Here is a 12,324-nt window from a genome sequence, read left to right as displayed (position 1 = left end):
TAAATCCACAAGCATGTGGGATTAGACCTGGGATTCCATCCAAGAGAAAATAGCTGGCAAGGGAAACAAAATGAAGGTGACACAGAAAATAACAAATGTGTCTGAATGATCGTAGGGCTGGTAATAGTGAGTGTATTCAACACCTCCTACAATGGTCTTGGCACAAGGAGTATGTTTGGGCTAGTGAATTTGGCTCATAGCAGCTGATCAGCCAGAAACACGGAGCTGGACTGAGCAATCATACAGTAAAAAGTGGGGTGAGCTGTAGGTTCAGAATGGCCAAAACAGGATGAAATGCCAGGTCGTGGCCTTTCAGATCGTAACAAGAGTTTCTGCTGCAAAATGGACGCTCATCAGTTAAAAATGCTGAGAAAAGCGTGTATGTACTGATCAGTCACATTGTGACTGTGACTGATGTGACCCTGAAAAAACAAATGTGATCTTAAGATGTAGCATTAGAACTACTTCCAGCAGGGATTGGGAACTAATAAGACCCATTCTATAAAACATGCAGGACAATGGTCACTTATATACAGGAAAACTAACTCAAACTGAAACCTGCATGGAGAACAACAGATAGGAAAATTATGGAAACTGAGGCCATCTCAACAGAAGGGCCAGGAGTTGGATTGTTTGGCTTCTAGAGGCTCAGAGAAGGTACATCTGTTTGCCACAAAGGCAATGAAGATGGTGTCTTGAGAAGAAAGAAAACTATATCAAGACCATGTAAAAACAGAGTACCAGCAAAAGCTGATCTCCAGTGGGTCATCAAAGAAGTGAGGAGCTGAAACATCTTCCCAAATCAGTACTACGATGCAGAAATCTAGCTAGTTTTAAGAAGGAGGTGCACACATTCAGCTAACAGTGTAGGGTACTTGGTTGTCTCTCAGGTCAGTGTACTGATCCACAGTATCTGGTAAGTCCTTTCTGGTCCTATGTCCCAAGTGATTCACAAGTTGAGATGTGGCAAACATCAAAGCACAAGCACAAGGAGCTCCAGTCCTACTTCATATCAGCAGGGTTTCTTAATCTCCTGCTGATAAAATGCTCATATGTGCACTCAACACCTACCCAAGCCAGCAAAAGGCCAGTGATGCCAGCTCGATGAAAACCTCCAATCTTTCATGTTTACTGCCACCAGCTGCTGGAGGGCAATATTCAGCCCCCAGACATGGTCTGGTGCCCAACAACTCCCATTTCTCAGCCAAAAGAGGTATTTAAAGCCTGGGTTTCTACACAGAATCCTTGCCTGAAGTCTTTATTTTCCACATCTAGTTTACCCTCTGATTCCCACTAGCTCCTTACACAACAGGTATTCCCCGTGCAGCATCGTATACCAGCTCTGGGACACCGCCCCTTGGTTTTTACACTGTGCCTTACCCTTTCGTCCTTTGGTTGAGCTTCTTCAAGAAGACACGTGTGACTTCCAGGGCTTCCCTTTCTCTTAGCAGCAAGTTTCCTGACGTGTTGCATTTCAGGTCAATCCAGTCTGTACGCAGCATATGGAAGTCCAGGTTGCTCATGCTGAAGGTCTGCTCCCACTTCACCGCCTGGTCGAACACTGGTACGTAATCGAAATCCTCTTCATCTTCCTCCTCTGGTTCCCCATCTGCCTCTTCCTCTTCTTCTTCTGCTGGCACAGGTCCAGACTTGCCCTGCACAGGAGATGCCACCTGTGCCTCTCCTTTGCCCACGTCCTCACCATTGTCCGCCTTCTGCTCAGCAATGTAGGACTCCACTTGGTTCAGCCACTGCGGCAGCCCAGGCTGCGGGCCGGGGCTGGCAGCGCTCACTGTGCGCCCAGCAGCTTTGCCAGACACTGGGCCTCCTTTCCTGGCTGGCACGGTGCTTTCTGGCTGCAGCCCATCCTTAGCGGTGCTCAGGTCTCCTCGAGGTCTCATCCTTTTGGGAATTGTGACCCCTGAGTCCCTAGGGCCTCCGAGAGGCTGCTGCCTTTCAGACATGGTCCTAGAAGGAGGGTTTGCCTTTTTAACAGGCGCTCTCCCCTGGATGACCCTGGCGTGCTGTGGAGGGCTCCTGGAGTTGTCTTTGACACCAGCTTTTAAATGGGGTCTCTTCATTATTGGCTTCCCCTCTAGGGCAGCCTGGCTAAGGCTTTGGTTGGCAGACACCAGTGTGGCTGATTTGACACCAGACCTCTTTGTCCTTCTCCTCCGTAGCCCCTCTCCTACACCACCATCCACCACCGAGAGGAGCCGACGGCGCTCCCGGAAGGAATAGTCCTCACGAACGTTATCGCTGCCCACCACGCTGCTGGGATCGTTGCCTGCCAGCTTTGCTCTCCCTGTGCTGGGGCGCTTGGGGGGACTGGTATCCTCCATGTCCTGCTCCGCATACTGCAGGTCGTCCAGGTTCCCCTCCTGGGAGCCTGCGGGAGTAACTGCAGTTACACCTCTGGCACCCTCCCGCAGCCTTCCCCATCCTGACCCAGGCACCCACCCTGCTGGGGGCAGCTACTCTCACCTCACCTCAGCATTGCCTCTCCTGCTGAGTGGGTGAGAGGGACAGGGATGCTCTCACACACAGGCACTGTGCTCTTGCTGGTACCTACCTGCTCAGCACCCTATGAGCCAGCACTGCCAGACGCTGTGGAGGTGTCTGGCTTTGCCTTTAGCTGTTTGTCTGGCCACAGCTTTGCAGGGCAGGTGTAAGTATAAGCTGCCATGCCGCACACCTTTGGCTCCATTGCTTCTGCCCACATTTTTGCTGGTATTGGCCACCGTTTGGTGACTTCCCAGCCTGCCCTTAAGAGATGTGGAATTGGCAGCAAAAATCTCCCAACCACAGCAATCTGGCAGGGAATGGCTGTGACCTCCTTTGTACGGAAAGTCAACAGCTTCTTTAAGCTGGTGCTGGAAAATCACACACGAAAATGACAGGTAAAAGGATCCTCCAGGCTCTGACATTAGGGCCCCTACCTGGCTGGTCTATATTTTCTCCAGAGTCCAGGCTCTTCTCTGGCTGATCCATTTTCATGTACTTGTAAAATCCAAATCTGAGAGGGAAGGGCAAAACACGAGTTGGATGAAAGCTACTTTTCCCTCTCCAAATAAATTACGGCCACTGCTTCAGAGGTGATGGTCCATTATTATACATCTACCCAGCATCTCTAGATCCTCCTTTTCCTATCACCATCACCATCTTTCATATCTTTGTGCAATCAGATCTTACTCTGCACCGTCAAAGACACCCATTTACCTTGCTCATCACCTCAAGCCTCTCCGGTATTTTCTCGTAAGTGCAGGAGGAAATCCCAGTATAAGTACCCTGAAACACTTCTTTAGCCTCCCTTAAAGCTTGCTTACGATGTAGCGCTCACCAACACAAGTCATCATGCTGCAAAAGCAGCCAAGGCAGGCAATTGCAATGAACTCCCTCTCTTCTCTCATACCACCACTGTGTGTGTGCTGTCCTCATATGCCTATGCTTCAAGCTTTTGGGAGGGATTTCCAGGACTGTTTTCCTCCATGTGCACTGAAGCCAAGCAAAATGGGCCCCCTAGTTCCCAAATCCTATCACACTACAAAATAATTACCAAAGCAATAAACCTGAGTAGCACCTTCCAGACCATGGCAGCCACCTTCTCCACCCTTCACTATGAACCCCAGTCCCAGGAGTTCCCTCCCAAACCTACAATACGGTGTGTTGTTCCAGCCCTCAAAATAGTCCTGGAGGAGGAAGAAGATCCTGAGCATGGGGAAGCCACCACCAGTTATCTCATTGGAAAAGTGGCTCTCCTTATCCTGCAAACAAGTCCTCCCAAACAGAGCAGAGTGTTCACACAAGGTGTCTGCCTGTTGCACGGGGGAAGACACGAGTGATGGCTCCCTCACAGGGCCACCGCTGGGAGCTGGACCCCAGTAAAAAGATGAACAACATGCATTTCTTTCCCCAAAGAGATGCCTGGTGGTGAGCACGGTTTGGTTTTCACAGTGACAGCCATCAGGAGGCTCCAGCTGCTGGATCCCTGATGTAATGGAACAAACATGCTCTGACTCAGCTACTGGGTTAATAGAGCAAGAGAAGCATGGCAGCTTCCCCTTGAGACCTAAATGTAGTTTCACTTAAAGGAAGCCTAAGTTATTGAAAGAAACTAAATGCTTAATGTTTTGCAAGGCTTAGGGGATATTTAAGAGAGTCCTACAGAAGTGAGTATGAAATTCCACCTCAATTCCAGCCTTCAAATCATCTCCTCCCCCCCTGCTAGAAACCCACATTTGCAGCATCCTACCTTTCCAAGTAATAAGGGTTTTCCTGATAGAAGCATTTGTTGTCTTTCTCCATGTGGCTCAGGCGGCTGTAATCATTCGGGTAAACAAAGGATAAATGAACCTGGGAAGAAACAAGGAAAACACAGTAAAATCCTCATAAATGCCGCATATCAGTCACAAGGTGACCAAGACACAGCTGCAGGGTGACAAGTTCTTTTGAGGGAGCAGGGGTTGCTTACTATTTGCTTCTCCAAGGCACCCAGCAGCAGAGTGCAAGAACTGAAAAAAGAAGGAAGCATGCTAGGATGTGTGCATGGGTGTGCCTTTTTCTCTTTCTCTCGCCATCTGTTTGTCCACCTCTGTAATTGTGCATTTAAGTCCTCTAACAGAGCAAGAATTAGCTGGGGCAGAGGTGGGCAAGTCCTCCTGAAGAGGTGCAGGGGATCACAGGAGCCAACGAAGCATGTGGGGAGACCTCCAGGCAAAGCTGAGGGAGCTGGGGCTGCCCTGGCTGTGAGCCCCCTGGGGAATGCTGGCTTGCACTGGCATCCAGGGAGGGCAAACCATGCAGGTGACCTGTCCCCAGCAGACCTCAGAGCCTGCTCTGCTATGCAGGGGATTAATCCCTGATATGTCGCATGCCCCACAAATGTGAGCTCGGCCTCAAGACTAGTTTTAAGCTTGTCAGGGGCTTTAGTAGTTCACACAGACTACAGTTCACCCTGTGGAGAATAAAATCCTTGGCCTTTGTGAGGCTCTGTGTGAAGGCAAGCTCAGCTTTCTGGTTTGAGGTCCAAGGGGCTCTGTAAGACACACACACACACACACTTGTACCCCAGTGAGACCTGTGAGCATCTCCCTTTTCTTGGTATTGTCCTTTGGCATGTACTGGGACACACAGTCAAATCTGCCCAGGAGCTTCAGATCAGTGGAGAGGTCCCCGTGGTTAATGGGGTCTCCCTCTTTCCTCCTTGTGTTCCCCTGGGCAAGCACCTGCTTAAGGAATAAAACTTACAAACTGGAGTCCCTGGTAGCGCTGCAGAGGAAATCCATTCACCAGGTAGCTGGGCTTGTACGGGCAGTCTGGCAAGGCTCGGCGCACACGAGACTTGCTGAGCAGAGGCACTGAGAAGAAGAAACACGTAGGCAAGCGTTGCTGGGGGAGCCCTGCTGCAACCAACGCACCAGCTTAGCTGCTTCTGTGCCTGGTTTCCACTTATGCACATGAAATACTAACAGAAACATAAAGCAAACTATCTTGCACAGCTCATTTCTTTACATTCCTCTACAGCACTTACATGTAAGTATTATGCCTGGGGATGTTGTGTGAGATGGATGCCAAGAAAGAGGAGCTGGGTTTAGTTTGTGCTTTGTCTCCTACCGTGACTGATATTGTATGCTGCCCCTCTCTTCTGACTGGGGAGAAAAAAAGTGTGGCCTTTGATAACCGTGGTGTAGGAGGGCAATCTTTCTCAGCTGTGCTACTGCACGTGCTGTGACAGGCTGCAGCTACCTCCTCGACCGCTTTGCAAGTCTTACCTTTGTAAAGAGTGTCCCGGGGGTCAGGCTTCAACATGTCAGCTGGGTGTGCCTTGCTGCCTGTGCTGTCAGCCCGACGGCTCGTGTGACTGGCCAGCGTCTGTGGGATATGCCCAACCTCATCCATCTTTAAAAGCGTCTCATCTACAAACCAGAGAGACAACAGAAGGGGGAGGAAGGGCTAATTCATCCCCTGTCTCAGTAAGCACCCCTGTCCAGTGTTCAGCCCTTTCCAAATGGCATTGCATCCACGGCACTAATGCTGTCTCTGGCGTAGCAACGCCTAAATGGTGCTGATCCGGAGCTTCACTGCAAAGACACTGTGGGAAGGAAAGGCTTTGACTCAGAAAGCTGGAAACACAAAAGCTGTGGGTAGGAACATGGCTACCGCCGAAAGAAAATAAACGCAGTGATGAGTAATGGAGGAAAATGACCTCCTGCCTTGGACACACCAGCAGTGGTATGCTGAAGAAGCCCCATGCTGGCAGGAATTACTGGACACTTCTGAATTAGTACTAAATGTACTTTAAAAGGAGATAGAAAAGATGAATGGGAGGAGAAACCTGAGGAGCAGAGCTTTCTCCCGGACTGGAAAAGGATCAGGACCCTGGGGCGAGGCCTTTGGTGGCCAAGGATGGTACTCCAGCTGGGGAACAGTGACCCAACAGTAAGCCAGTAAGCAATGGGAAGTTTAAACTCAAGACTGGGTGTTGGTTATGTTTCTTCTTGGGTGTCGCTGCCAAAGGACTTTCTATCTCCACGATCTCACTCTGAGATAAGGGTAACAATAAATATCCAGGAGGGAAAGGCAGCACACTGCCAAGGGCACGAGTTACTGTTAGCAACTTTTGGGGACTGAACAACACGGGAACCCAGAAGGAATGGGATGACACGTGAAACAGCCACGTGCTGATACGGAAGAGGGAAACACCGTTTGGGCAGAAGGTGCCAGACAAAGATGAGACTGCAGCACTGTACCTCACTGCAAAGGGATCTTCTGGGATTTGAGTCTTCCCTTCTACAGGGAATTAATAAGAAGAAAAGAGCAGAAGGAAAAAGGATGGGGACAGAAGACCTATCAGAAAGCCTAGTCCTCATTTCAGAAAATACAGCAGCAGGCTGCAGTTCAAGACACGGCAAACAGATGTCTCAACTACATCAGTGAGTCTTCTAGAGGCAAAAGTGTTGGCATGGAAAAAAGGCCAGAGATGTTGGAAGGCGAGAGTGGTAGATATGGGAAGAGGGAATGCTGACAAAAGAAAGTGATGCTGACAAAGCTAAATAAGGGTAACCAGGACTAAGAAGCTCCTTAACTGAAAAAGGCATCGCTTGATGCACTAAGAAGGGTTTAAAAAACAGGAGGGATTGGGCTGATGTTCTTGCTGCAATCCAGTAGCAACCTGAAGACACCCGAGGCTGACTGACAGAAGAAAGCAGCATCCCCCAGTATCACTAGTGTATCCCATTGTGTCCAGCACCCAGAGTGAAACCTTCTGGAAAAGCCACAGAGGCCCCTTCTCCCCGGTTGTGTCCAGCTGCCAGCGCATCCCCACAGCTCCCGTGTTATGGGCCTCAAGTCCCCTCTTTCTCTCTGTGAGTAACCTCCATCCCATGTTACTTTCACATCTGGAACAGTTCTCACCCTTGCAGACTCTACTTTCTGCCCCTTCTTGCTGCCTTTAGATTTCCCTGAAATAACGTTCCAATTCTATGTCCAACTCTCCTATATTTAATAATGAGTCACAGTCTCGCCCAGAGGTCTCTCTCCTGACCTGTCTCCACTTCTTTCCTGTGATGATTTGTACACATGGTATTTGCCTGGCTAGACTATGACTGATGGTGCAATGCCGCTGATACCTTTTGGAAGCATGGGGAGATGCTCAGGGAAACCTGTGGTAAAGATACTTACTAGAAAAAAGCGAGAGGTATTGGGAGTCAATGACTTTGAACTTCGCTTCTGGGTCGTTCAGTCTCCACTGGAACAGAGGAACACATTAAAATGTGTTAAAATTACTGCTTATGGAGTTATCTGAGACTGAACAAAAGGAACAGGCACAAGATGCTTTTTCACCAGATTGGCTCACAGCTTCTGCTTTCTCCTTACCATGACCGAGTTTACCTAGCAGCAAAAAACTGGGAATGAGCTGAGATCCCCCAGGGCACATCCAAAGCAGGAAAGGACAAAGAGCTGCAACAAGAGCCCGGAGAGGGCAGAACTATCCCAAGCAAGCAGAGGAAAGGGGCCTGACACGTGGCCAGGACTATCCCACACAGAAGTAGGTAAGGGCTCTGGAAGGGATCAGATACATCTCATGCAAAGAGGAGCTGGGGGTTGGGAAAGGAGGGAAATCGTTACAAATGTCATTCCTGAGCTCTGCAGGGACGCATATACAGCACAGCCATTTGCACAGACTCACTGCTACTTCCACATGGTCTGTTCCTTTGTCATCCTGCTTGTGCAGCACCTCAAAATAGTACCTGCCTGCAGCTGACAACCTGTGAAGAACAAGGTGTCTGTCACCAAAAGCATTAAGGAACATTTCTTAGCTTGTCAGCAAACAATGAGCAGAGAGCAACCCCACCCATGGAACAACCTAATTCTCAGGGTGAGCGGGGTTAGGACTGCCAAGAAAATCCAGATGCTGACAGTGAGATAGGTAGCTTCTCTGGTGCACCTGGAGTGTTCCAGACCCTTCTCAGTTAATTCTGAATAACCCCCTTTCAGTCTTGCCTGTTGGCTTTTGCCTCCAGGAAACCTGGCCTGTTCCAAGGCAGGAAGCTTGGGATACAGTTCAGATAGAGTCTGGATCTGCTGGTGGCTGCTTCCTCCAGGGAAGAAAAACTTAGTGTTGCATTCCTGCAATAAATCAGCAAAGCAACTGGCACAGATGTGGATGTGTCACTTCAGCTTTGGCAATACCCCAGACTAATCCCTTTCTCTATACTGCTAAGTTCTTCAGAACAAGCCTGGGCTCTTTATTCCTGCTCTTGTGATTTCCTGACCATGTGCAGAGGTGGCTGGGAGCGAGGGGCTCTGCTCACTCACCTCACCATCTTTGACTGTTGGCTGTGAAACTTTCCAAACTCCCCTGGCGCAGTCCACTCCTTCCCTGTCTGTGAAGAGACAGAAAATGCTCTAATTCAGATTAGTTTCTTCCCCAGTTACTGTGTTGGGAGTGACAAAGAGGGAAAATTGAGCTATTCTTCCTGGTAAGTTGTCTGTGAGATCCATAACCCATGGACAGACCTAAATCCCTTAGTCATGAACGTGGGGCTTCCAACAGCACTATCAATACGTAACTGGCTTAAGGTATGTCATGTCATACCCATGTGGCATCTATGATGGTGGTGTCTGTAGTTGGAAGAAAAAGTAACTTGAGCAGCCCAAGGAAGTATGTAAGGGGTCTCCATCCCCAAGGAAACATTAAAGCCTTGATGGAAGAAGCCATGCAGCATGCACTGTACCTTGCCTACACTGGCCAGCAGCTGGAGACCAGAGGTCTTTTCATCTGGACTCAGCCAGAACTCAGCATTGTCATCCGCAGCAATGGCAAACTGAAACTCCCCTGTCGAGAGATGGAGGGAGTAAGCAGGGCTCTGAGGTAAGGCTTGTGCACAGAATGAATTCTGCTCCTGTGAAATGCTGTCTTCACTATTTTTCCTGGTGAGACTATACCTTCCCTTTCGTTATTACCACCCCCACCCCTTGGAACCTCTCTGAATTCTCTAACTCTGCTGTGATTGAAAACAAAACTTTACAGATACAACTGGTTCATTATCCCTCTGGCACTGGCATCACCTGACATCTAACCTGGAAAGCTAAGAAGTACATGCGACGTCTCCCTGCCCCCTCCTTTATTTTCAGAGCAAATTTTTGTGTGAAAAGCGTGTTTGGATGGAGGAACATGCACATGGAGCCACAAAAGGAGACAGAGGTGCTTAAGTCTCACTGTTCTGGCTGGAGTTACAGGAATGGCAGATGAGGGCCAGGGGACCAGGAGACGTGGGTGAGTGCTAGCAGGCTGCTCCGGGCAGAAGCAGGCAGCTGGGTGATACAGATGTCAGCTGCTGTATTCATGGTATTCATGATGGTATTCATACACCCAGGGAACAGCAGGAACGTAAATGATGTCACGTACAGTCCTGTGCATGCGAGCGAGGGAGGGAAAGCTCAGGGACTGCTCAGGCCACGTACGCACCATTGGGTTGTGTATTCACAACTGCATTATTTTTTGTCTAGCACTTCCCATCTGTTTTCTTCTGTGCTTTTCCTTTCCACCCTACTGGGGAGGCAGATGTGTTTTCACCCATGCCAAGGCCATGGCCAGTCACACACAGCCAGCTGGGCCACCTACGTGAGGGACCTGGCATTGGGCTTGCCAGGGTGAGGGCACGAGTGGTTCAGCACCAGAAAGGGAGGTGAGAAGAGACATAAGCAGCAGCACAGCACCCTCAGAGCCCTCACCATCAGCGAAAGGATGCAGGTAGCCAAATATCCGGAGACCATAGTTAGTCCATTTTGGAGACACAGCCAGCTTCTTCAGTGTAGTTCGTGTCTGAAGTGGAAGAAGAAACAAATAATAATAGTAACTAGATACGATGGGAACAAGGGGGGGATGCAAAAACCATTGGACAGGTGGGCAGAGTGAAGTACGAGATTTTTTTCTGGGAGGAGGATGGGGCAAGGAGTGTGATGGAGACAGTAGGGAAGAGCAGGCCAGATGAGAGACGAACTGGAGCAAGTACTGCTACAGAGAGGAGTTCTGTATGAAGGATGCTGGTGAGATCGTGGGGACAGGGGACGTGGTGTTCACTAGCCACTTGGAAGGAGAGCACCTTCACCCTTTGTCTGAGGCCTGGCAAGCCACCACGGGTGAAATGAGCCTCCCCGTGCAGCAGAAGAGCTGCTACCATTGAACTCTTGTGAAAGCCTCCTGCTCCCTCAGCAGGACAGAGGAGGTGATGGATGCTCAGGAGCATGACAGAGGAGGTGATGAACAGGGATAAGGACAGGGTGTGAAGGGAGTAGGGGTGATCCAGCTGGGAAGCATGGGACAGAGTGCATTGTAGTCTTACTCACGTGGGGGAAGAGGGGGAAGTGGAGGTTTTTCCTGAGCTGCTCAGTGGAACCACCACACCAGTCCTCGAACACATGCAGATTGGCCTGGCCATGGAACTGGGGGGCAGAAGTAGGGCACCATGAATTGCTGCATCGCTCCCTTGTGTCCCTCCCCTGTTCTGCCAACCTTGGCCATGGCTCCCGGCACTGGAGCGCTTGTGAGACTGAAGGAAGACGCCACTGCTGCGATGGGCTGGTCTGCAGGAGACATGGGTCCCAGACTCCCATTTCTCATCTGCTGAGGGTTTGGTATTGGCACAGGTGACATCTGAGCAGCACTAGGGAACTGTGATAACGCCCAGAACATCTCAGCTAAGTGGCTGTGGTACACTACATTTTTCTCCAGCAAGGAGGTGTTTAACCAGAGAGCTGTGCTCTGAGGCCATGGTGTGGGACACGCTGTAGGGTGGCAATAGCCCCCCACAATCCAGCAAAGAGAGTGTAGGGTCTTAGGTCCTCCAAGAAGATGTTTTGGACTCCTTCACCATTTCAGGGCTATTTTCCTGACCCAGGGAAGAAGGGACACCCTAGGGAAGGGAGATGGCAGATCCCCTTCTCAAAGCATGACTGCAAGGTAAAGGTCACGGAGGGTGGTGGGGACAGGGAGACAGAGGCTCAGCAGGGTGGGGAGCAGCAGTGCAGGCAGGTCAGTGGGCAGCATGGCCTCTGTGTGCCCACAGAGACAGAGAGGGGAGCGGGGGTCTCCTCCTGGACAGCATAGGAGGGTGTGCAGTGTAGGTACGGGTGGCTGTCCATGCTGCCCAGCCAGCCCTGCCAGGAGAGGCTGTCAGTGCCCAACGGAGACCTGGAGCACAGCTTTGCTGGGAAAAACTTGCTCGCCACTGTGGGTTTTCAGCGATACGCTCCTCAACAGACAGACTTTCTTTTTGTCAGAGCCGGTTCAGAAGGGAGGAGCTGGCTGCCCTTCAGCAAAGTCCAGGCTCTCTGCAACCAGTGGAGCTGGATGCTGAAACCCTGCTCGCAGGACCAGCATCCAAGAGTGGAGAATATATGAGCTGCAGATTGTAGAAGCTACCTTAGATGGCAAAATGCTGAAGGAAGGAGTAGGTTGCCTTGGGATCGGAGTGGTTTTGCTGGGGCTGTCTTGTCTATATAAGGGCTGTGTGAGCTGGGCTGGGGAAACTGCCTGAACAGCACCCAAACGTCTACAGATGGCAGCAAATTCTTAGTTTCTGCTGGGGAGTCCTGCTACACGGTGCAGGAGGGCCCAACCCCTCCGAGCACTCCTGGCAGAGAAACCACTTCACAGAGTTCTTTTTCCTAGGACAGCGGGTTGGGGTTTCATCCTGTAATAAACCATGGCTTGAAGGACGGACAGGGAGCAGAACTGGCCTGGCACCAGCTTATGCAGTAATGCTCCTTGGGAGCTGTGGGCTTTAGTCATGCACGTGAAAACCATCTCTGTGTGCCAGG

At 50.4% G+C, this 12,324-nt stretch overlaps 1 protein-coding gene across 1 annotated transcript in view; it reads right to left on the bottom strand.

Moving 5' to 3' along the window:
• B4GALNT3 (beta-1,4-N-acetyl-galactosaminyltransferase 3) overlaps window positions 1-12,324 on the bottom strand; it is a 71,813-nt gene that overhangs the window by 10,425 nt on the left and 49,064 nt on the right. Inside the window, exons 4-14 of the mRNA XM_056341636.1 lie at window positions 10,852-10,947; window positions 10,237-10,327; window positions 9,237-9,337; window positions 8,818-8,885; window positions 8,189-8,267; window positions 7,681-7,747; window positions 5,772-5,915; window positions 5,248-5,357; window positions 4,253-4,353; window positions 2,940-3,016; window positions 1,381-2,389 (exon numbers count right to left, since the gene is read on the bottom strand). Coding sequence (XP_056197611.1) covers window positions 1,381-2,389; window positions 2,940-3,016; window positions 4,253-4,353; window positions 5,248-5,357; window positions 5,772-5,915; window positions 7,681-7,747; window positions 8,189-8,267; window positions 8,818-8,885; window positions 9,237-9,337; window positions 10,237-10,327; window positions 10,852-10,947 — 1,943 coding nt within the window. The remainder of the gene's footprint in view (window positions 1-1,380; window positions 2,390-2,939; window positions 3,017-4,252; window positions 4,354-5,247; window positions 5,358-5,771; window positions 5,916-7,680; window positions 7,748-8,188; window positions 8,268-8,817; window positions 8,886-9,236; window positions 9,338-10,236; window positions 10,328-10,851; window positions 10,948-12,324) is intronic.

The sequence above is a fragment of the Falco biarmicus genome, chromosome 5, assembly GCF_023638135.1.
Source record: "Falco biarmicus isolate bFalBia1 chromosome 5, bFalBia1.pri, whole genome shotgun sequence".
NCBI classification, from domain to species: Eukaryota; Metazoa; Chordata; class Aves; order Falconiformes; family Falconidae; genus Falco; species Falco biarmicus.
The sequence above is the reverse complement of the archived record's forward strand: the minus strand, read 5'-3'. Positions and strand labels throughout refer to the sequence as shown.